Source organism: Seriola dumerili, unplaced genomic scaffold (assembly GCF_002260705.1).
Source record: "Seriola dumerili isolate Sdu_G_001 unplaced genomic scaffold, Sdu_1.0 BDQW01000088.1, whole genome shotgun sequence".
NCBI classification, from domain to species: Eukaryota; Metazoa; Chordata; class Actinopteri; order Carangiformes; family Carangidae; genus Seriola; species Seriola dumerili.
In genome coordinates, this window is record NW_019174343.1 from 6,306,556 (window position 1) to 6,328,831 (window position 22,276).

At 43.4% G+C, this 22,276-nt stretch overlaps 1 protein-coding gene across 4 annotated transcripts in view; it reads left to right on the forward strand.

Annotated features, from left to right (window-relative positions):
• Nucleotides 1-21,857, forward strand: part of shq1 (SHQ1, H/ACA ribonucleoprotein assembly factor) — a 38,848-nt gene extending 16,991 nt beyond the window's left edge. For all 4 annotated transcript variants that reach the window (XM_022745257.1, XM_022745258.1, XM_022745259.1 and 1 more), the window contains 3 exons: nt 4,399-4,522; nt 11,566-11,686; nt 20,712-21,857. In XM_022745257.1, the coding sequence (XP_022600978.1) occupies nt 4,399-4,522; nt 11,566-11,686; nt 20,712-21,381 (915 nt within the window). In that variant the 3' untranslated portion in view covers nt 21,382-21,857. The remainder of the gene's footprint in view (nt 1-4,398; nt 4,523-11,565; nt 11,687-20,711) is intronic.
• The last annotated feature ends 419 nt before the right edge of the window (nt 21,858-22,276 follow it).

The following is a 22,276-nucleotide window of genomic DNA, read 5'->3' on the forward strand; positions in this document are numbered from 1 at the left end:
TCGGTGTTACGTTATTTGACTTGTAAGAATGCTGCACAAGTATGAAACTGTGGTTTCATCTGTTAACCGCTGTTGATCTGTTTATCAAACTGATAAGATCACAATTTTATTCTGCAGCCTTCAGTTCACCTCTCATCCAGGAGGCTTCTCCAGGCTTCTTCAAGCTTCTAAGGTAAAACTTGGATGAGGGGTGAAACGTCTTCAGGTATCTAAAACCAGGTCCAGTTGCCCTTGATTCCACTCTTGTTGGATAAACGTGACCGGGATCATTCAGAATCTTCACAGACATAAATACAGATCAATCATGATCGTCAATCATGATCATGAAGTGGTCTGTTCCAAGAAGAAGAGTAATCTTTACTGAGTAATCTGGACAACCTTGCTGAGTAAAACCTCACTTGGAACAGGTCTTTTTACATCAGCTCTTGTTCCAGATTTTGTCTTTTACTCAGCAAAGTTTTCCAGATTACTCAGTAAAGTCGTTTCTTGGAACGGGGCCTTGTACCGTGAGAACAATGTCATTGCATCAATGGCATTGATGCACAAAATCATTGATCACAGGGGTTCTTAGCGTTTCTGTGATATAGAACTTTTGCAGGTGTTTTTTTTTTTTTTTTTTTCAAATTTCTCCACTCTATAAGTATTAGTATTGATGAAATCGATGCCTTTCAAGTAATGTGGGCATTTCCTTGGGAAGGGGAAGCCCCTTATCACCACACTAGGGCAGATAAAGCTGACAAAGACCCTTGTCAGAGTTGTATCTTGTATCCAGATATATCCACAGTACTTGTAGATCTATAAATTGTAGTACGTGGCTGTCATCAGAATGCATCTTGTGTAAAGCCAGGTTTATGCTTGATGCAAGGGGCTAACACAAGGCCCACCGTACCTACCTGCATCGTAGATTTTGATCAATCAATGATTTTGCAGATTGATATCCCAACCTCAATACTAGATGGATGAACTGTACATGATCGGGCCATGTTCTGGTATCCCTGCAATGACTGACACATATTCGTATAACATTTCACCTCGTCTCATTGCTGACTAAAAGGCTACCCCCTTTGTAATTGCCATGATTACTTCATTCATTCAGTGTGATACAGAGCAACAGTTGAGGTGAGCAGAAGGTTTCTAGAAGGGATGTCTTTGCTCGATGTGTGGCACTGAATCGGAACAGACGACTGAATCCTTCTTCAGATTCTTCAATGTTACTTTCACAATGTCTAACGGCATCAGAGACTTGTAGGAGAAAACATAAGCAGCCAATCACAGTTCTTGTGGTATAGAGTTGTTGGTTCCATAAGTGTTTCCCTCACTCTGTATTCATATTTCAGTTTTTGATGTTCTCAAACGAGGATATCCTCAGTGTTACTTAACATAGGAATACAGGATTTAATTATTTCAACTTTGTAGTTATTATCTACCTCAAAATGTACACGTTTGTACCTTAACCGTGAGAGTGTTCGGCCTGTCCGAGCTGTAGAAGTGCTCCAACTGTGGCCACCAGAAATAGCTGCTTCCTCTTTGCAACTCTATACTGTAGCCAAGCCAGCCTCAAAGTGTAGTGACATTTTTGAGGAGGCTCAGATCAGTAACACAGTGACCCCCCTTAACGAACAACCATTAATCAAGCTTAAATCTCAAATGACACTTGTGAACAGTTAATAAAGACGACACCACTTCTGCTTCTATGGACCATGCATGGTGCTCAATACAGACCTCTGCTTTATTTACTTCTGTTATTTATATTTTTGTGCTCAGGGGTCTGTGGTTGTTGTTGCCAGTTGTTTCACTGACAACAGTTGTGCATGAACACATACATCTGCCTTGACAGATGATGCAGTTGAATAGGTGATCCTTCATTAATGTTAGGGACTCATTAGAGTTCACACTGCACTACAGATGTGGTGAACGTGTCCCAGAGCATCCTCGTTAGGTGTTGGGTGTGCACACATGATCACCACTTGTGATCAAATCACCAAAGATTCATTTCATTGCTAATTACAAACAAGCCAGTGAAGTAGCTTTCCTCCGACCTCGACCACAGTTAGAGAGGGAATAGTTTTCCTGCTATGGTAACAGTACAGTAAAGAACAGTCTCCACCTGCTATGGTAACAGTCAGGGAGCAGAGCTGAAAGCTCCTATTGACAGTAGAGATGGGAACTGCTAAGATTTTATTGATACCAATGCTATTGTCAATTCTGCCTCAGTGATTCCTGATCAGTCCTGATCAATTTTCTGTGTAGACAGAGTAACATTAGTGCCTATGTGATGCTAATGTAATGTTATGATAACATGGGATATTTGGCCTTGTACTGCTCGGTTAGGAAGCAGTGATACTGGTGCGTTGAATGTCGGATACGCAGCGTTCGTTCCTGGAATTTAAGCCCATGTTGTGTAGGCAGATGTTGCGACATGTTGCTGGTGTTTCCACCCTTATTAAATGACTATTTTACAGACATATGATAAATAAAAAATATACCGGCATCGATAAAAGGAAGTGATAAGCTCGGAGGCATACAGTTCTGACGATTTGGACATTTTGGAATCTGGGGCCATATTACAGGAACTTCCTGTCTTAAGTTAAGTCAAGAAGAGAATAAAAAGCCGATCCTAACTAAGTTTAGGAATCCTATTTTATCTTACTTCATCCTATCTTATCTCAGGTTGAGAAATCCTAAATACTTAAACCAAAAGTATTTGGACTAACATTTATGTCTGTTACCTAGCAACTGACTTTTCTCATCTCATCTGGCTGAGGTACTAGTTTTAGATTTCTCATTGAAATGTACAAAAAATGGAACAAAAACAACGATGGACACTTTTGGTAACATCTGTATAAAAATCCAGAGATGTTCTCTTTGGGAAATTTGCAACAACGCTGACTTGGGAGATAAAAGAGAGAGAGTGAGCTAAGATGGCCACTATCTACTAACGAGTATTTTGTCATCAGACTGCAACGCATCATTAGGGTCTGTCTTAAGCCTCTCAGTTACTTAAGTTCTTAAGCATGTTTACATTTCGTTGGTTGTGTAAATCAGTAGAAAAGCAGCCATGTGGATTAAATGAGTTAGCTAAGTGGTGGACAAATTAAACTTAGGACACATTAAAATGAGTGTTTATTTAAGGTTTTGGTAAGTTAGGAAGCTGGTGTGATACATGTTTCCTGTCTTCAGGAAGTAAGGATAGGAATTAAGGAACTATTCATCTGTTATGGCTTTTTTTCCTAAATTAGGTTCTAACCCTAATTGCCATGTTTACCAAACAGTTGAGATGTGATCGTAAGGTTAGGAAGTTCCTTAACTGACAGTCCCCCCCCTGCCTCCCCCTTCTCCTCCTCCTCTCCTATCCTTCACTTTCTGCTCTACAATGGATTCCTCTCTGTCTTTGACTGCCTGCCTGTCTGTGTGTCACCGCTGATATCAGCTCCGCTTCCTCACTCCATTCTCCCTCCACGCTATCTCTTTTATTCTCTCACTGTCTGTATCTCTTGCCATCGCTTAACATTCTCCCCCCCCCCCCCACCCTTCCCCACCCCCCTTTCCATCTGCTGTATGTTTACTTGTCCTCAGTCAACTGCACTGGTGTGACTGTGAGTTTCCCCCCTGCAGCAGCAGACCTTATTTACACTCCTACTAAACAAGCCCAGGGGAGAGCATGATCCCCAATGACACGCACTCACAAACTCGCAACACATCCTTAACAAGCCACAAAGAAAAGAAGAAACAAGGGATAAAAATCTCTGTTTCTGTCTCCGGGCTGTGTGTCCATTAGTGCAGAGAAAATCTGAGAGTGAAGGCAGTGATTAAAGAGAAGCAGCAATTAACCGGCCAGGGCTGCAGAGGTGTTTAAGAGTTGTGAGCCCCTATTTTGCCAGCTCTATAATTGAGGAGTTGTTAGGAGTAATTAGAGCACCAGCTACTGCAATGCACTCCAATGGGAGCCAGACTGCAAGGGAAAACTCCTGGGCTGAAACATATATGGTTGAACCAAACCGTTAACACATTAAATAGACATTAAAGGGACTTTACCCTTCAGACTGAATTGAATAGAGAAGGTCACTGTCCGGAGAACTCACAGCGAGTAAGTGGCTGCCATTTCTCCCGCATGGTCTACCCATTTCTAGTAGGTTAGAACGCGTCTGACATGAATGAACCACGGACAATGCTGGAAGAGTCAGGTTCAGATGCAGCACATAACCAGAGACTTTATGTGCTGCATCTGAACCTGACTCTTCCTGCATTGTCCGTAGTTCATATGTGAAAGCGGCTTCAGTTTTCACAGTCTAAGTGATCCTCTTCATTTCTTTGTCTCCTTGACAAAAAAAAAACAAAAAAACATGGTCTGGTTTTGTGCTTTATAACTTTCTGACTATCATGTTCTCTCTTTTGCAGACGTACAGCTCCTTGCAGGAGGTCCTGGTGTCGTTTGCACGGAGGGTTTTGTGCTACCCACTCTACAGACACTTTGCATTGGTCTCTGCGGCTGTTCGTGACACAACTAAGATTTTCCAGTCAGGTGAGTGTGGCCAACAGCGACACACACACACACACACACACACACACACACACACACACACACACACACACACACACACACACACAGAGGCTCATAAACACACATTACCACAGTGATCTTTCACCTCTGCAGACTGGTTGTGACCCCACAGTGTCTGCCACATGGTTGTACTCTGTGTGGGCTTTGATGTTTTTGTGCTAAAACTAGAATCTTCCACTAAATCAAACCTCTTTGTGTGGATTCATTTCACTCCACCGTGAACACATGATCATCACTAATTAGTGTTAATTGATTTTGTCCACCCTGTGGTTTCTTCGGAGCAGTGTATTTATATGTAAATAAGGCTTTGGAGTGTGGAGTCAGACAGAGTCTACTGTCTGCCTGTAAGCAGTGGGATGCAGGTCGATTCTGAGACAGCCTGAAAGTCAGCATGCTTTCATGGTTCAGTGCCTAGCAAAAAAAAAAAAACAGCCTGCTGGACAGACACCGAGTTTGGAGAAAGTGGTTCATGAGCATACTGTGGCGCACGTTTGAAAGTAATATTCCTTCAGCTAAGCAAGAGAGTGGCCCGACTCCCACCTCTTCGGGGAGCAAAATGTGGATTAGTTAAAAAGGGACTCTTGACTTTGATATCTCAAAGCCCAGAGTAATCTTTAAATCAAAAGTCCCTGCGGACAGATGAAACTCAGCAGTGTAAACACACTCAGGATGTGTGAGGGCTAAGATTATCCAGCTTGTGATGATTTTAACGCTGGTAAATGACAGCAAATTAAAGGCCTTTTAAGCTCCAGATTAGCATTTCTGCGCATCATTAAGTAGGAAGATGAGTTGATCAGGAGAGCCAGGGAAACAGCTCTTTGACTCGCTCTTTCCCTCACCTTCTTTCTCATACCTCTCATACCTCCTGTCATAATAAGATTTCTTATGTTCATCTCAAGCCACAAATTGTTCTAGTGTTTTCTGACAACTCCTACAACATCATGCTTGTCCAAACAGCCTAATAACAAGAGGCTCTGTTTATTTATTTCAATGTAAGGAAGGGGGGAAAAAAGCCAATTATTTCACTATTATTGTTCATAATTTTAACTCCCGACTCATAAAAGTTATTATTTGCAGGCATTAGGGATGTATGAGTAATAGAGCTTTTCCTTAATGAACTGTAATACAGTTTTTCAGGCTGGCGCGTGTCTGAGGGTGTGTTTCCTCCCAGCATTACTTCACGCACTAATTAATTTGTCAGGATAAGGCAAATGGAAATGCATGCTCCATTTTTGAGGCACTTCATTTAAGTGGCTGCGAAAGCAAACAGTCATAGGAATTAGTAAAACAAACCCATTAATGGCAGCGCACAGGTTAAGGCCTTAGAGGAAATGTTATCCAGGGGTAAATATTTGAACAAGCCTCTGGCAGCGTGGCGGCGAGTATTCTCAAGGAGCTCCTCCACCTGACTCGTAAGTGTCTATAACTAAAGAGCCACTGGGCAGGTACAGAGGAGCGCAGGGCCTGAGGGGCCTGCAGGTAAGAATTGGCAGGGAGAACCTCGCGGTAATGTTGCTGTCATCATCGGACTGACAAGACGAGAACTGCCAGATGTGCTCCTCTGTTACAGATCCTTCCGCCATGCGTCTCTGCCATCATTCACTCAGGGACATTTCGCGGCTGGTCATGGAATTTCTTCTGGGATTCTGGGAGAGCAGGAAAAGTTTGGGAATTTAATCAGTGGAAGTCAAATTTTAGGTCAAATAAGAACTCTGACCTAGTTATGGAAAATCAAGGGAGAGTAATGACATCAGCCCAGGGTGTGAACACTTTTGGTTCAGGGTGCTGATGATGTTTTATTGGATGAGATGCATGGTGTGTGTGTGTGTGTGTGTGTGTGTGTGTGTGTGTGTGTGTGTGTGTGTGTGTGTGTGTGTGTGTGTGTGTAAAAAATGACTGAATTAGAAGAAGAGTGTGAAGGAAGGTGTTGATATTGAATTGTGACACTGTCTTGAAGGTTGTCCTAGGCAACCTCAGCAGGCAATTGGTTGACATGGGGAGGTCGTCAGTCGATGTGCTTCACCTTGGCTTTCCACACAATAAAAGCTGGCCCATGTGCTCACCTGCTCTCTCTCACAGCTCGCATGCTACTCAGCCATGTGCTGATTTTATGGCTAAACCCGCTTGACTTCCACACTGCGTTGTTTATTGTGTTGCCTTTGGTTGTAACTGTTTTAGTGTAACCTTTGCATGGACTCGCTTAGTATCACACTCTCTGAGCCAGTCTAGATAATTGACCTGCTGTGAGCAACATTGTGATGTCACTGGGTAGTGCTGACGCTAGATCTGACGCTGGATAAAGATGTGCTTTTCCTGCCTTTGAAGCACATCATCGTCATTAGTGGCACAATCAGACATGCAGAATTCATCCTGCTGCTTTTCCTGCTTTCTGGAAGCTGCCTCTGCTCTTCCTCTCAGAAACTGAAAAGTGAGAATAAATGTTGTCCATATGAGTTAAAGAACCTTTAGTCAGGGAGATCCGCTATCCCCTTTGTTATTTTATCAGTGGAACCACTAGTCCAGACAGTAAGGCAGTGATGGCAGTGTTAAACCAATAAGCATATATTCCTCATTTCTCACTCATATTTCTTTTTTTGCAGATGATGAAGTTTTATTTTTGTCCAAGGTACAGAAGTCTCTCCCTAGTATTTAAAATGTTTCAAAAAGTTTAACTCCTGTTCAACTGGTCAAAATTTGCTCTGATATTATTTAATCCATCTCAAAGTGACACGATTAACTGCAATGTTCCAACAGTCCCTCATTTTAAATATCTTCAAATAGACATAAAAGCTGTGTCCTAATTCAGGGGCCGCATTCTTTGGAGGACGTGGGCTCCGCAGCCATTGTACCCAGCGACTGCCGAACCGAAATGAAAAGTTCTGGCATACAGAGGATTTCCGCTTTGCGTCACCAGCTGTACTCGGCCTTACCATTGTGTCACAAAGCACACTTCCTGTCACCTAGCAACGTTGACAGCTCAGGTTGTGGTTGTATCGTATTGTACCCAGAAGTTAAATCTCAATATGGCGCCAGTAATTTAGTCAGATGCTCAACTAAGCTGAAACCCAGTACTTACATTCAAAAGTGTAATCCTTAGGCTCTTTGCCTATTGGACACAGCTGCTGTATATTTCTCTCTAAAAAAAGATTATGACAAAGCATTCTGTTTGAATATTTAACACTATTCAAAGAGATGTGGATGGAGCATACAACGTACCCAACTCCCTATTAGCGAGGATTTCAATCATTAAAATAAATGTTCTACTTCTCCATCCAAGTACTAGAAAGTTTACCTAGAATAATCTCTCAGTTCAGATGGAAATGCAAACATCCAAAAATGAAAATAAAAATGAAAACTTTGCAGCAAGGGAAAGGAAACTGATCATTGTGGCTGAAACTTTCTGCATCTTTTATTAAGCTGGTTCAGTGATTCTAAATCTATTCCACAGCTCCAAGAGAAATGTAAATCCAGTCCCTCTGAAACAAATAATATTCATATATTGTATTCCTGTGTTAGACAGTGTAAACTAAGGTGCAGTCCAATTACAGCACGTGCATGAGACTGAAAAAATACTTCAATGGGGGATTCAAGTGGCGCATGAGACGTGTATTTGTTTACGTGATATGATCCACATTCCCAACTGGGCCAATTTTAATGTTAAAGCACTGGTCCTGCTTATCATGTGTATCATTTATGATTATATTATGAATTCTTAAACCACAGAACTCTATACAAATGTGTTGGAAATAAAGCGTGGAATGATTTGCTGCCTCTGCAGTTTTTGGCATCGCCACATTTTTGTCCAGAGGACACAGCAGCCTTTGTTTTTGGTCTCCCTCACTCCTACCACTGCATCTATGCAGGCCTGCTCTTTCAGCCGCTGTGGACGACTTACTGCACGTTCTTCCCCACTCATTGGATAATCTGCTCTTGCCTAATTAGCATATCTTTATCACTTGTCATCGGCATCTTACCAAAGATCACAGAGCTGAACTGGCGTCAAGAGCAACCTTTCCTCTAATTTTCTGCAAACAACTCATGAATCTTCCCTGTGAAAAAAAAAGTCAAATCTTGGAAGCAAGTGTGTTTTTTCCTCACATGATCCAAGATCCTGAATTTGAGGGCAGAGTTCCCTGCATACGATCCCATGTCTAAATGAGAACCAAATGTTTGTTTAAGGTTTTCCTCTCTGCAAGTGTGCTGTTTATTTTGATTGGGCTGGAATTTCTCTGGACAATGCCAACCAGCTCTGCAGAGGTGGAGAGCAGCATTTTCTCTTGCCCTCAGTGGATTGTTGGCCACATCATGAGGCTATTTATATGCCTGATTTGGGGGGGGGGGGGGGGGGGGGGGAGTGCTGTGGCAGTTTGGCTTGTTGGGTACTTAAGGGAAAAGTCATTTGTCAGAATAACAAATGGAGATTCTGTGTCGTGTAGTTCTGCGTTTGTGGTGTTGAACACTGGCTGAAACAATTTCAGAACGCACTGCCAAAGCGCAGGTGACAACCGTAAACCACGTCATACGTGCCACAGCTAAAAGCTCCCACCATTTAGCTGCTAAACTCATTTGAAAGTTACTTTGATTATTTATTTAAATCCTAATTTAGAATCAAACCGCTGTGTAATTAATCATATGCTGAATGCATGTACCATATGGTCCAGTCCACACAAAGTCCACATTAATTTAAGACATAGATGAAACTGGACAAAAGAGATTTTTAACTAAACCACAAAATAGCTTACGTAGGTGCTATAACAATAATTATGATACAGATGTATGTATATAATTAGATTAACTTAAATAAAAGTAATTAAAGTGTATCCCTCTCCATTACATTGTTTATGTTAATGGTGGGATAGTATAGCAATCCTCTTGTTCTGCACACATGTAGAACTGTAAATTTTGGCTTGTGCTCTTTCCAGTCCCTGCACTAACTGTTAAATCCCCAAAGGCACACAAATATCCAGAAGAAACGTTGTTTATGTGTTTTACATTAAGTAAAATTTTCACAACAGCTTTTATACAAACTTTAATAAAAGATGCAGATATTTATTAACATTGCATTGCACACCTTTCTTTGCTGCAAACAAACCACAAAGTTGTGTCTGTGCTGTTTATTTAATTGATTATTTGTTAAGGCGTCAGTTTCCCACAGTCCCTGAAGAGGACATATTTCCTTACTCACATGTAATTGATATCATACTCTGCATGTAGTTCTAGTTTTATGTGCAGAGACATTCATCTTGACGTCTCCTGCCTCCACCCCACTTCCATTGAGGTGAATGGAATTTTGTTTATGCTGCTCAAAGCATCAAAAATGGAGGTTTTTAAAACACATAAACACGTGTCCTCTTGCAGAAGGCATTTGCATTCAACCAGAGGGTGGGGCAACAGACTTTTCTCTCAAACTCTTTTGTTTTCTGGACTGTGATTCTTGGCGCTACAGCATCGTCGGTTATTAGTGCAGCCGTAGCCTTTTTTTTATCACCTAATCTTTATAAATCAGAATCAAGCATAAGCCCAGTAGTATCACATTTGTCTGTCTGGGGCATTTCCAAAATATCGCAAAGGCTAATTCAAACGGTAGGCTTCGAAACAGAGGCTGTGTCCATAATTCATAGTAATTCAATGCAGCTGTACTAGAGAAGTGGCAAAATTAAGCATACTCAAATAGATAAGGCTTAACAGATGTTAGATTGGCAAATCCATAGTACAGAATTGTCACAAGACTATAACAGTGTTCAATGTGCTGTCTCTTGGGAGGGGGGGGGGTGACGCCTCTGACACATAAGATTCACAAGCACTAAAAGAACAACGTTAACAAAATGATCTTCCTTATTTAAAGGTCCCATATGGTATAAAGTGAGATTTCCATGTCTTTTTTGATTATAAAGCAGGTCTAGGTTCTATATTAATACTGTGAATGTATCAAAGTGCTCAGTCCACAGAGAAATGCACACAGCCTGTATTCACAAACTGAGCCTTTTGTAACTTTGTGATGTCACAACAAAGCAATCATCGCCCTCAGTTATGCCCCAAGCCCTGCCCACGTTGATCCACCATCCAAACCTTGCAGGATTTGGTTTCTTTGAGTGTTTACTTGAAAACTGCTATATTTTTATTCAATCACTCAGAAAACAGTCAGCCAATCAGAAGAGAGGCTCAGAGCCTCCTCTCTTCTGATTGGCTCACCAACCTGTTGTTACTAGAGCTCCAGAGAGAAGCCTGAGAGAGGAGATGTAAAACAACATTGAGATGATTTTTGTTACTTAAAACCACAAATATATCTTCTTATGGATCAACACTTGAAATAAAACACAGGAAAAGTGTCAAATATGGACCTTTAGGGCCAGACAGAATTTTTAGAAAATGATTTTCTAAAAGCAGTAGACAAAAATAAAGGTGTTTTTTAAAGATTTAAACTGTGTAGTTAAGTGACCTGTGTCGGCCTTGGCGCCCTGCACAGTTGGAATAACATTCATTTCCTTGATGTCTTGAATTATTGATTTCTTTAAAATGTGTAAATCACGACTTCATGTTTGTCAGATCATGAGAAAAATGGATTCAGATTAGAACTATTGTGATGCTGCACAATGGTTGAATGGACAGACTAGAATAGGGTCTAGTCAGACTCAAGTGGCAGATCATCAGAGACATTCAGTCCTATTTTTGACAGATGAAGGCAAACACATTTTTGACAAAGTCAGAACAGAACCACCATTAAATGAAAGCCAGAAATGGAGCCATCGTCTTTGGCTCTTTTGTCTCAGATAAACCAGTTCTTAACCAGGAACTCTTCTTAAACCGTACGGATCAAATTACACTGCAGCTCACTGGGATTTTCCTCTGATCCTGTACCTTAGCTTTTATGTATGGAACAATGACTCCAAGCCTTTAGATTCAAGCTGCGTCTGCCAGCAGCTGGAGTACATTGTCATCCTTAATGCCGAGCGAGAATAACACTGTTTTTCCATTCGCCTGCCACGGTGTGTTTCTGTGCCCAGGGAAAGCCTGTGTCCTCAAATGCCTGCTGGATATTCACAAAGTCTTCAGAGAGAACGACCCGGCCTACATACTGAACGATCTGTACGTCACAGACTACTGCATCTGGATCCAGAGGGTCAAGTAAGTTGAGCAACTCACACATAAATCCATGCGCACACACATACTCCTCAAGAGACCTTCATCATAGAGAGAACTACCTTCAGAGCCAAGGGAAGTGCCACTCAGCCCCCATGATGCATCAGTGCTTTAGAGGAGAGGATTAGACGAGTCATTTGTCACAGCAGGGCCAATTGAACGACCAAAGCCAGCAATAGATGCAATCCCCCTTGTCTCCATTATCGTGTGTCAAAAGTACCATCATTGGGTCTCAAAAGAGCCAGCTGCACTCAGCGGATTCACTTTGTATGAAACTTTTAAGAGCGCACGTGTGTGTTTGTGTGTGTGTGTGCTGGGGCTTCTCACATCATCCGTGGGGTTGTCTAGCCTGCCCCCCCCCCCCCCCAAAAAAAATGATATAGGTCTGATGACTCTCTCCTCCTCCTAGCACATATTTTACAATTACTTACACATTTCAAATGTGAGCCTGCGAGCACATTACTCAGTAATGAGCTCTGTTTTACTCTTGGCCAGGGTTCAGCCAAGTGGTGTGCTCGTCTGGAAAAAGCCCAGTTGAAAAATGTGTGCCTGATGTTATAGGCTCGGCGCCCAGATGCAGACACGATAAAAGGTCTGCGGGGATTTAGTGCTGTTTTTCTCCCCCCCTCCGTCCTCCTCACATTCTCATTTCTACATTTTTCCAGCACAAGTCTTGAATTCTGCTCTTAAAAATGCTACGGATGCCAGGATCTTAATGTGTGGGACAAATCAGCAGATCAGTTTAGCGTTGATGTGATCTCCTCTCTCTTCGAGACAGTGACCACAGAGAGGACGCACACTCTATCTTCCTCTGTGAGCACACAGAGGCGCTGAATCTCTGTCAACTCACTGAAAAACTCAATCAGTCTCTTCCTGGCTGAGGGGCACCGGAGCACTGCTTCTCCTTTCTTTTCCTCTGCGCTACATTGGAACTAAATGTCAACACTTGACCTAACGTGCTGACTCCTACTACACCCCGCATCGATCATTAGATGGATTAGCCCGCGCTCTTGTAGCACTGACCTGTGATTGAATTGTTACATTTCCCCTTTTGTGTTTTTTGTTTTTTTTTCCTGACAATAAAGAAAGTGAAGTTTACAGAGTTTTTTTTTTTTTTTTTTATCCTCGCATATGAAGCTGTCATGTTGTGGAAAGGACGAGCCGAGCTTGTATAGCTTTATGTTGTCTCAGTGTTGGTATTCTGGCTCAATCGAAATTCCATACAGTCTCCACTTATGGTTTGTGAAACTATGTTCCCATGTTGTATGGAGTATAACATAAAAAAAAAAGGAGCCGGCAGTCAAAACGCAAAGCAGCATCGGAGATCCAGGCCGTTTCTCTGAGGTTCGGAACGATCAGTTTCCGAAGAGCGGCCTCCCCTATCACACATGCAGTTTGTTGTGGCAGCCCTTTTGTGTCATCTGACAGGTTTGATGACAGATCGCGTAGGCATTGTTTTCTTCAGTGTGAGATATTCCCCCGTGCAGGATTTGTCATCCTCCGCTAAGTGAGTCGTCTCTGGGAGCCAGGGCTGGTAAAATGAGATGTAATCTATACCCCCCCCCCCGATGCAATCCCTGTATCTTGTCACTCCCCGCTGCCGGCGAGACAGACACGATCAGCTGTGCATGATGGACACAGCGATTAATGGATGTTTGCTGGCTAGGGGGGTTGATTTATTTAATCTCCTCGCTGTCCCCGCATGCATTTCTACTCCTAAAGTTCCTCTGACTGCCGAGACATCGCTCTCAAATTTACAACCTCGTAAAGACTTCAGTGTGATTTAAGCCACAGGGCAAGCGCTTCCCCTTTACTCTCACACACAGAGTCAGAGGAGGACCCAGCACATGGGAGTCAAGAGTGTAACCTCAAAGCACATTGCTCAGTGTTGTGGAACTTTTTTTTTTCGCTATTGTTGTCATCGTTGCAGAATTTAACACTCACACTTCCTCTGTGGAAAGTGTTTTAACTTGTCCCTCGCACACCCATCCAATGCTAATTATCTCCGAACTGTTAGCAGAGAGCATTGCTCCAAATGGAACAGCAGCCTCTCCAGTCAATTAGACTCAGTGTGTGCTTTTGAAGGTCCTCAAATGCCAAAGCCCCTGCAGAGCTTCTGGACTGCAGAGAAAGGGGCGAGTTGCCTCACTTTCTCTCTCTCTTTGTCTTCCCCTCCCTTTATCAAAAAGCTTGGAGAGACGCCAACGTAGATTCATGGCAGCCAGTACAGAAAAAGCTTATAAGCCCTGGTGTTGTGTTACAGTACCTCGGTTAAAATCAGAAGGGCTACAACTTCCTTTCTCAGTGCTGGTTCACTCACAACCACCCACCCACCCTTATTAATTGGGTCAATTAGATTCGAGCAGGAAAGAAAAAGAAAAAAACATGGCAGCATACAAGCGATGTGCTCCAGGGTTAGTCTGAGAGGAGAAAAAGCGAGGCAAGATTCGTGTTTCCATATGAAGTCATTAGTTTAAAGGGGAAAAAGTGGCTCTCTGGGTTTTTTTTTTTTTCCTTTTGTGGAGTGAATTTGCGACGAGATGTGTGAATTGGACAATCGCACGTTGCTCCTGAGGGTGGAAAATGGTTTAGGGACAGACAGAGCCTTGCACCATAACAGCTTATTTGACAGACTCAAATAATTGTGAATGGGTATGTGTGAAGGGAGCAGCCCCCAAAAACACTGGGTGTTGTTTTCACTGAAGCAAAGGAGCACAATGAAAGAAAGAAGAATGTGCGCAGCTCTGCATGAAAACAACAAAAGAAGCTGCCAAAAATGAAGTTGTCAACAATCTTTTTTTCTTTTCTTTTCTTTTTTTTTTCTTTCCTTTACTTTCGGAGTATGAAGCAGCCTGCAGGGTTTCCACACACTCTCTTCCTCCCTGGTCTCATTCATCCTCTGCATTGTGTGCATGACAATGCCGTTGGGGAGAGTTGTGAGCAGATCCCCCGCAGGGAAAAGCATCTGGGGCTCCAACTGCTGGGAGCGTCTCAGGGCAACGGGGTCAAGCATGGGGTCAGTGTGTCAGTGAAGACCGGCGGTCAAATGCCTTGAAAGTGCACTTGTGTGTGGTGGCATGGTGTTAACACACACACACACACACACACACACACACACACACACCCGCTGAGTATGGCTGGTCAATTCACCTCAGTGCACCCCTCTGTGTGATTGCAAATCATAAGGCACTTATTACCCCGATTTTCCCATTGGCCGCTTGGGTGTCATTTTACTTGTGCCCGGGGGCTTTCTCTGGAGAATAAAAATTAGGTGTTAGAGGCTATTTCTGTGGTGTGATGCTCCCTGCGCGGAAGGAAATGGGGGAATTGTGCTGTAGCCAAGCCTGGCAGGTTTTCTGCCCCCCCCCCCCAAACCACGCAGCTGATGTGACACCCAGATGTTTGCTGGAAAGGACTTCCCTGGAAGCATTGCACAACTGTCAGACGCCCGTGCTTGAAACAGATAATGGAGCTGCTCTATCTGATGTTAGCCTCAGCCCTGAAGGAGATCCTAGAGGCCCCGCTGGGGAGAACAAAGACACAAATGTCTCGCAGCTAACAGGGATAAGTAGTACAGATTTCCTCCCAGCATGAGGCCACTCCAGCTTTTTGTCTTGAGTACACTGGCTCATCTTAAACACAGACTTACACAGTATGTTTGCATAATTTCCTCTCTCCATTTGGAGTGCCCACTTCAGTTATTACAGTCGATTAGAGTGAAGGGATTTTTTTTGTCTTTGCAGCTTCTCAGGCCTGCGCATTTAGATGAAGTCCTATTAAACATCTGCCTACAGCTTTTTTAGAGATATGAACAAGAGAAAGTAACACCTGAATACAAAGCAGCCAGGCTGAATAGCTAATACAGTCTTCAAGGCTTGAAAGATTTCATCGATCAAAAGGTGAGAGAGGAGACAGTAACAGTTGTTGTAAATTTCCTGCAATGCAGACTGTAGAGAGTGAACTCAAAATTTTAACTTTTCAAGCTGCATTGTAAAAAAAAAAAAACTAAGAACTTTCAAATCCAAGCCTGAGGGCTTCAACTTTTTGAGCCAACCTACTGTATATTGATGAAAATTTCAGCTCAACTTTTAAACTTAAATGATGAAGTGGGAATACAACAGAGCCTTGTTAGTTGAGGCATACTTTATACTACTACATCCCGACTCAAGTTCCACCAAAACCACAAAAGCCTCAAAGGGAAATTTAGTTTTCAGACAAAGTGAGTGTTATCTTTGTAGATTTTTCTTTTTTTCTTTTTTTCTTTTTTTTTCCTACTGGTTATGATTCTTGTTTTTCAGTCTGTATTATTCATTTGTTCTATGCTTCTTCTTTTTTTTTTTTTGAAGTTATTTTTTCAGGCATTTTTGCCTTTTTATATAGCCGAAGTGAGAGACTGGAAAGCAGGAAGGTTGGGGAGAGAGGAGATGACGTGCAGCAAAGGGTAACGGGTCGGACTGGAACCCGGGCCGCTGCGGTCAGGACTAAGACTAAATGGCACATACTCAACCAGGTGAACCATCTGGGCGCCCCTGTTCTATTCTTTAATTTCAGAGCACAGAGACATTATACTATGTAAATTTCAGAAACTGGAAAAATGGAGGTGTATGCACTACACAGGGAGTGTATAGATACACATAATATGAGATGACATAACAGCACAGATTTACAGACAATATCTCCAGGAAGACATTCATAGTGTGTTGGTTATACACGTGGAAATTGCAACAAATAGTTGCGTAACAAATGACAAAAGAGCTGAGGGAGGAATTTAAACCTAGCGTACTTTCTTACCTTTCTTACGGCAAGCTGTGATTGGCCAATTCACAGCAATGACAACCAAACCTGCAAAAATAAGTTGTAAAAAAAACTTTTTCTTTGAAAATAGGTCAACAGATATTTTTGCCACAACTGTATAAACCATATTTCAGTATTCCTACAGAACAGTACCTCTTTTCTTAGGCAACTTTAAGTACAACCTCCAACACTGGATAAATACATCTGTGTTTCTCGTTTCTGGAATCAGAGTGGCATCCAGTGCCTCGGTCCGTTCCAGTATTCAGTCACACTGACGGATCGCATCTCCCGGTGTCAGCTTTTATCCCCCCTCAGCTAGTGAATGATGCATTTTGCGAGTTACGCTGAGGAGAGCTGGTGCTCATATTACACAGATTTATACATCTGAAGACAAGCTTTATCTGAAATGTTTTCAAGAGCACAGACACGCTGAATGAGTTGCTCTTTCACTGAACACGAGCCTGATGGAAGAAATGTCACATTGTAATTTAGCTCAGCTCTTTCACCTACACACACACAAACACACACACACACACACACACACACACACACACACACACACACACATTCACTCGCTCTTCACATTTTCATCCAAAGACTCTGGCAGATGGAGGCGTCTTTGTCTCGCCAGAAGTTTTCCAACCTTGAAAAAGCCACCCCTCCTCAGTTTAATGAAGGCAAGCCACAACAGCGGTGTAGTAATGACTGGATTGTGTACAACATTATCCCTCCCCCTCCCGGACAGAGCCTTTGTATTCACCGCAGGCCGAGCTTCTCCCACCACAGAGCAAGGCAGGGGAGAGAAAACAAGCGCGCCTTTCCAATGCTAACTCAATAATGACTTCCCACGGGGGAAAGAGAATACGGGGTGGTCTTTGAAGTGGCTGTGCTGCAGGAGGCTCTTCTGCCCCAGCCTCTCTACAGGAAGCTCTCACATGGATTTTATAGAGCCTGGGACCTAAACAGGCTCCATACAGCCTGCGCACACTCATCATCATTAGCCGAGGTTGCGTTAATGTCTTGATATCCTGTAGGTATTGTTTGAAAAAGCTATTTGTCGTTGTTAAACTTGTGCAGGACTTGTGGATTTTAGCTTTAGTCACACATGGAATCCACAAACGTGCTGCAGTCAATTATCCAAAGAATGCATTGGTTTATTGTTGTTCGCACATAAGTCACCTCTTCAGTGTTGACACATGAGCTGATTGTGTATGGAGATTCAGCATTTCTCACATGAGACAAGGAGTCTCCACGGTGTAAACAGAAAAATCAGATTCTCCCACTCAGGGTTTAATCATACTCATTTCTGTGATCTGAGGATGGCAATGCTTTCACTGACATATGTCAGCAGCTATTGCCATGAAATTTGCTGCAGACATTCATGTGGTTACCCTGGTTGAGCCCGTAACATTTAGGCTTAGTCCTGACCGCAGCGGCCCGGGTTCGAGTCCGACCCGTTACCCTTTGCTGCACGTCATCTCCTCTCTCCCCAACTTTTTCAGTGATTCCTGACTTTTCATTTATTGCCACTGTGAGGTTGACAATTGAGGTTTTTAGTGAAAATGGATTGCCATGAAATTTGAGAAATTCATGCTCCCCTCAGGATACACTGTAATAACTTGTAATAGACTCACGCCGTCACAAGGTCAAAGTTTGAATTTGTCCAAAATTTTTGGTGTTTGTCCAGATACCGGCAAAACTACTGACATTCCCATCAGCCTCAGCTGTACTTTGTTTGTAGTGATAATTACCCAACGTTAATATGCTAACACACTTAACCAAGAACATGCTAAATCTTGTACCTGTTTGCTGATGGTAGAGTTCAGCCCAGGCATTCAGACCTCAATAAATCCCTGTGTTAAAACAATGCACGGGGCTGCGTTGGTGTGGACATGTTGTTTCAGGCACTGGTGAAAGACATGAAATACAATCCAGGAAGTCGCGTTTGAGGTGTCATATATCTGTGAATCTGAACAGCGGGTTACAAAACTATGAGACAGGATTTTACAACTAAAACACCAGGCCCACTGGTTCCTGCTGAAAATGTAAATCTTTAAAAACAAAAATATATAATTTCTTTGTTAAATGAGACTTATTCATTTCTACATCAGCTCGGCTGGGTAAAGAAGGAACAAGCAACAGTGACACAGAGAAATAAGATGTATCAGGCTTTGGCAACACAGACGATACTTGTTAGTAGGATGTCATTCTATACTATGACAAACATGGTATAGAATACAAAAAATATAGAAAACCATATTTATGCTTTAATGTAAGAAGCAATCAGCTTGATAATTTCCTCTTCGCTTTGCATGTCTTATTTCTTTTTTGTGTCTTGTGGATTTCATTTGATAGGATTTTCCAGTTTTTATATCATGAGAGCGTTGTGCATTTCAGCCTCACTCACAACTCCATGACTGAAACCACAGGGGAAGATTTTTCTGGAAATCTTGAAAGGTTGAGAGCTGGCAAGTTGCCCAAGCGTCTTAGCAGGAAAATGGACCACAGCTACTGTTTTCAAATTCTGCCACATAGTGACAGAGAAAACTGCCAAAAAAAAAAAAAAAAATTGGATTATGGCGCACGTGAGAGCCCCCCCACCCCCACCCCCACCCCCATTCCCACTTTATTCTCTCCTGTTTCTTGGTGTACAGAGAAGAATGTGCATCCAGATGATATATCACAACTATAAGATCTGTTTACACAGTCCCTCCTGAGGTCTGAAACGAATGCCCAGCCTCCACATGCTGCTTCCATAAACACTTTGCCCTCCAGAATAGGGAGCTCATTAGGACTGCACGGTAATGAGGAGCCATCCTGGTGCTCAGCAGTGGGTTAATTGGGCCAGAGAGGGCAACTGGAGCCGAGTGTGAAAACGTGAATGGCAGCGGAAGGAGTAGCCTCTCCACACGTACACACCCCCTACGCATAAACACACACACCAGCACCAGCTCACACATTTTCATCCCACCCTGAATGGACATAGTCTGAATCGCGGTGACCCACAGAGGTCAGCTCGTAATCACCATGGCAATGGGGGCGGCACACACGCCCTAGCCGAACCGAGGAACGAATAGCAACCACTTAAGTTTTTTGGCAGCATGGCGGGCATTCCCAGCGTGAATAATGTGCAGACAGGGGCCTCCCAACAATCTGATGGCTTTACACAAATGGGGCCTTGTAGGAGGACATTCATCAGCAATAAAACACCTCTCTCTCTTCAAGGAGTCTGTTGTGTCTTCTGTGGTGACACAGCTATAAAACTGAGGCTACGGGACAGGAACATTGTTTAATGTACTGCTCTATGAGGGCATTCTCTTAATCTTAATCTTTGGAGACGTTTGGCTGTTAGGCAGCAGCTCGGAGCCATTCTCTGTCCAGGCTTTTATTGACTGTAGTCCAGTCAGACTTTGTGCACAAACTTTTCAGCCATCCACAGTTCCCCTGCTTCTGTTCTGCAGGATTTCTCCTCTCAATGTGCCTGTGTTTGTTCTACTAGTTCCCACTGCTGCCTGATTGTTAGGTAAAAAGTATAAAAAAAAAACCTTTTTTTTTTCTCTGTCTGGCATTTGTTGAAACATTCTCCACTTGAAATAATTTAAACAGAGCACGAACAGATTCTTCTTCTCTGGTGTGAAAGGTGCCTCTGCTTGGTATCAACCTCCACAAACAGTCTGTGTGTTACCAATCACGGTTAGATCTCCTCTTGCACTGCAGAACGCGGAGGTGAAAGTGTGTGTGTGTGTGTGTGTGTGTGTGTGTGAGGACCGAGGAGGAGGGGTGTGCCGCTCTCTGTAATCCCTCTCAGTCTCTTATCACCTCTCGCAGGGAGAGCAGCAGCGGGGGGAGGAGAAGCCCTGAGTATCAGCAGTGCTCCTCTCCCTACATTATTAAACATCCATATTTCCATATTTCATTGAGCCCCCCGCGCCTCGGCAAATCGCGGTCTACTTAGCATTCAGATGAGAATGGGATTTGGTTAATGGGTATTAGATTTGTAGATGGTTATCCTCTGGCTATGTCTTTAGTACGCAGAGCCAGTCGATCAGTCAGTCGTTGTGCCTCACTCCTCTCCAGTGCCACTGATGAAGTTGTAGTTGGATGTCTTTTTTTTTTTTTTCCCTCTTTGTGTAGTCATACACCAGTTTTAATGAGAAAAAATGAAACTTTTTTTCTTTCCTAACTTGTCCCCATTTCACCCTCTTCATCCTCACAGGTCCAAGAAGGTGACAGCCTTTGCCGCAATGTTACAAAAAGCCTCTCTGCAGAAAAAAGACTTGGAGCTGGAGCTTGAGGAGCTGGAGGACGCAGCAACAATGGTGGTGGAGGAAGAAGAAGAAGAAGGAGACAAAGAGCAGGGAGCTTCCAGGAGCGCTGCGATATCCCGCGGTGACAGCAGCGGCGCTTCCAGTGACAGCAGCTGCAGCAGCAGCAGCAGCGGCTCGTCTGATGAGAGTGAGGAATCTGAGGCTGAAGGGCAAGTCTGCACCGAATCCAACCAGGGAGGAGGAGGAGGAGGAGAGACGTCTAAGGACAACCCTCTCCAGCCCCAACCCACCTCCGCTGCCTCTCCCATCCCCCAGGAGCCAACAAGCACAGTCTCCTCCGCGGAGAGGAAAGTGGACGCCCTCCCCTCAGCTTCAGAAGACACCCGACAGCTGATCCAGGAGCTTGGGGAGCGGGTGGTGGAGGAGCTGAAAATCTCTCAAGACTCCAGCTACAAAGCAGGGAGAGAGCGTTCACAGCTGAGCACCGCCGAGGCAAAGGCTGGAGCAACATCTGGGAAGAGCAGCGGTGGGACTTTCTTAGAGCTGAGCCCTCGCAGAAACCCTCTGCTCATCGTCCACACACAGGACGACCCTGATGACAGTGACTTCATCAGCTGATAGAGAGTGAAAGCCACTCGATGAACTGAAATTAACTCCATGTAAGTGATGTAAGAAAATGTGTCAGACTTTGTTTTTGTTTCTATTTTTGGAATTTTGAATACTTCTGCTTTGAGTTGTGAGACCAAGCCAAGATCTTCGGCTTTCACCCTCCTCCGAAGGACCTTATTTTCCATCTTGGATTACATCTTCTGAATCCTTGGTCTTGTCTTGTGTTGTTTGACTTTTGTGCGACTGCTGCTCTGTAGCCAAGCTTCCTACTTGCTATACAGCTCCATTTGTAATTTCTGAACATACTCTGTTTATATGAATTATTTCTGCTCCTTTTTAATTATTCAAGGTAATTCAACAGCATCTGCGAACACATGATAATAATGTAGAACTTCTCTACTTCGCATGTACATTCACGTACTCATATGAACAAATTCAATCTGTACATCCATGTTGGGCTCGAATAAACGAAACAGGACTGTTTTCTCCAGGAAGCTGACAAACATTTGTCATTGTTCACTGCTGTATATCACTCAGCCGAGGTGCCTGGCAGAGCTACTTTGAAGGAGCTATTCTTTTCCTAATAAATAGTAGGAAAAGCACTGACCCTTTCCTAAAGCCCTGGCATTGATTGAAGAGGAAAAGACTCTGTCGGCACTAAACAGGGCCGCAGAGCACGCGGGAGTGATTGATTCATCTGGCATGAACGGAGGAGCGCCGTCGACACAGCTCAATATCATCGGCCGCGTCTAGCAGGCGAAGAGAAAACGAACAAGGAAGCACATGTCAGGCAGATAGATGAGGGCTGCAACAGGGGCTGCGGCACGGCAGCCGTTTGTTTGAGAGATAAGAGCACCCTGGGGCCCTAGGCAGCCGCGAGATAGAGGAGCAGAAGGCCAACAGA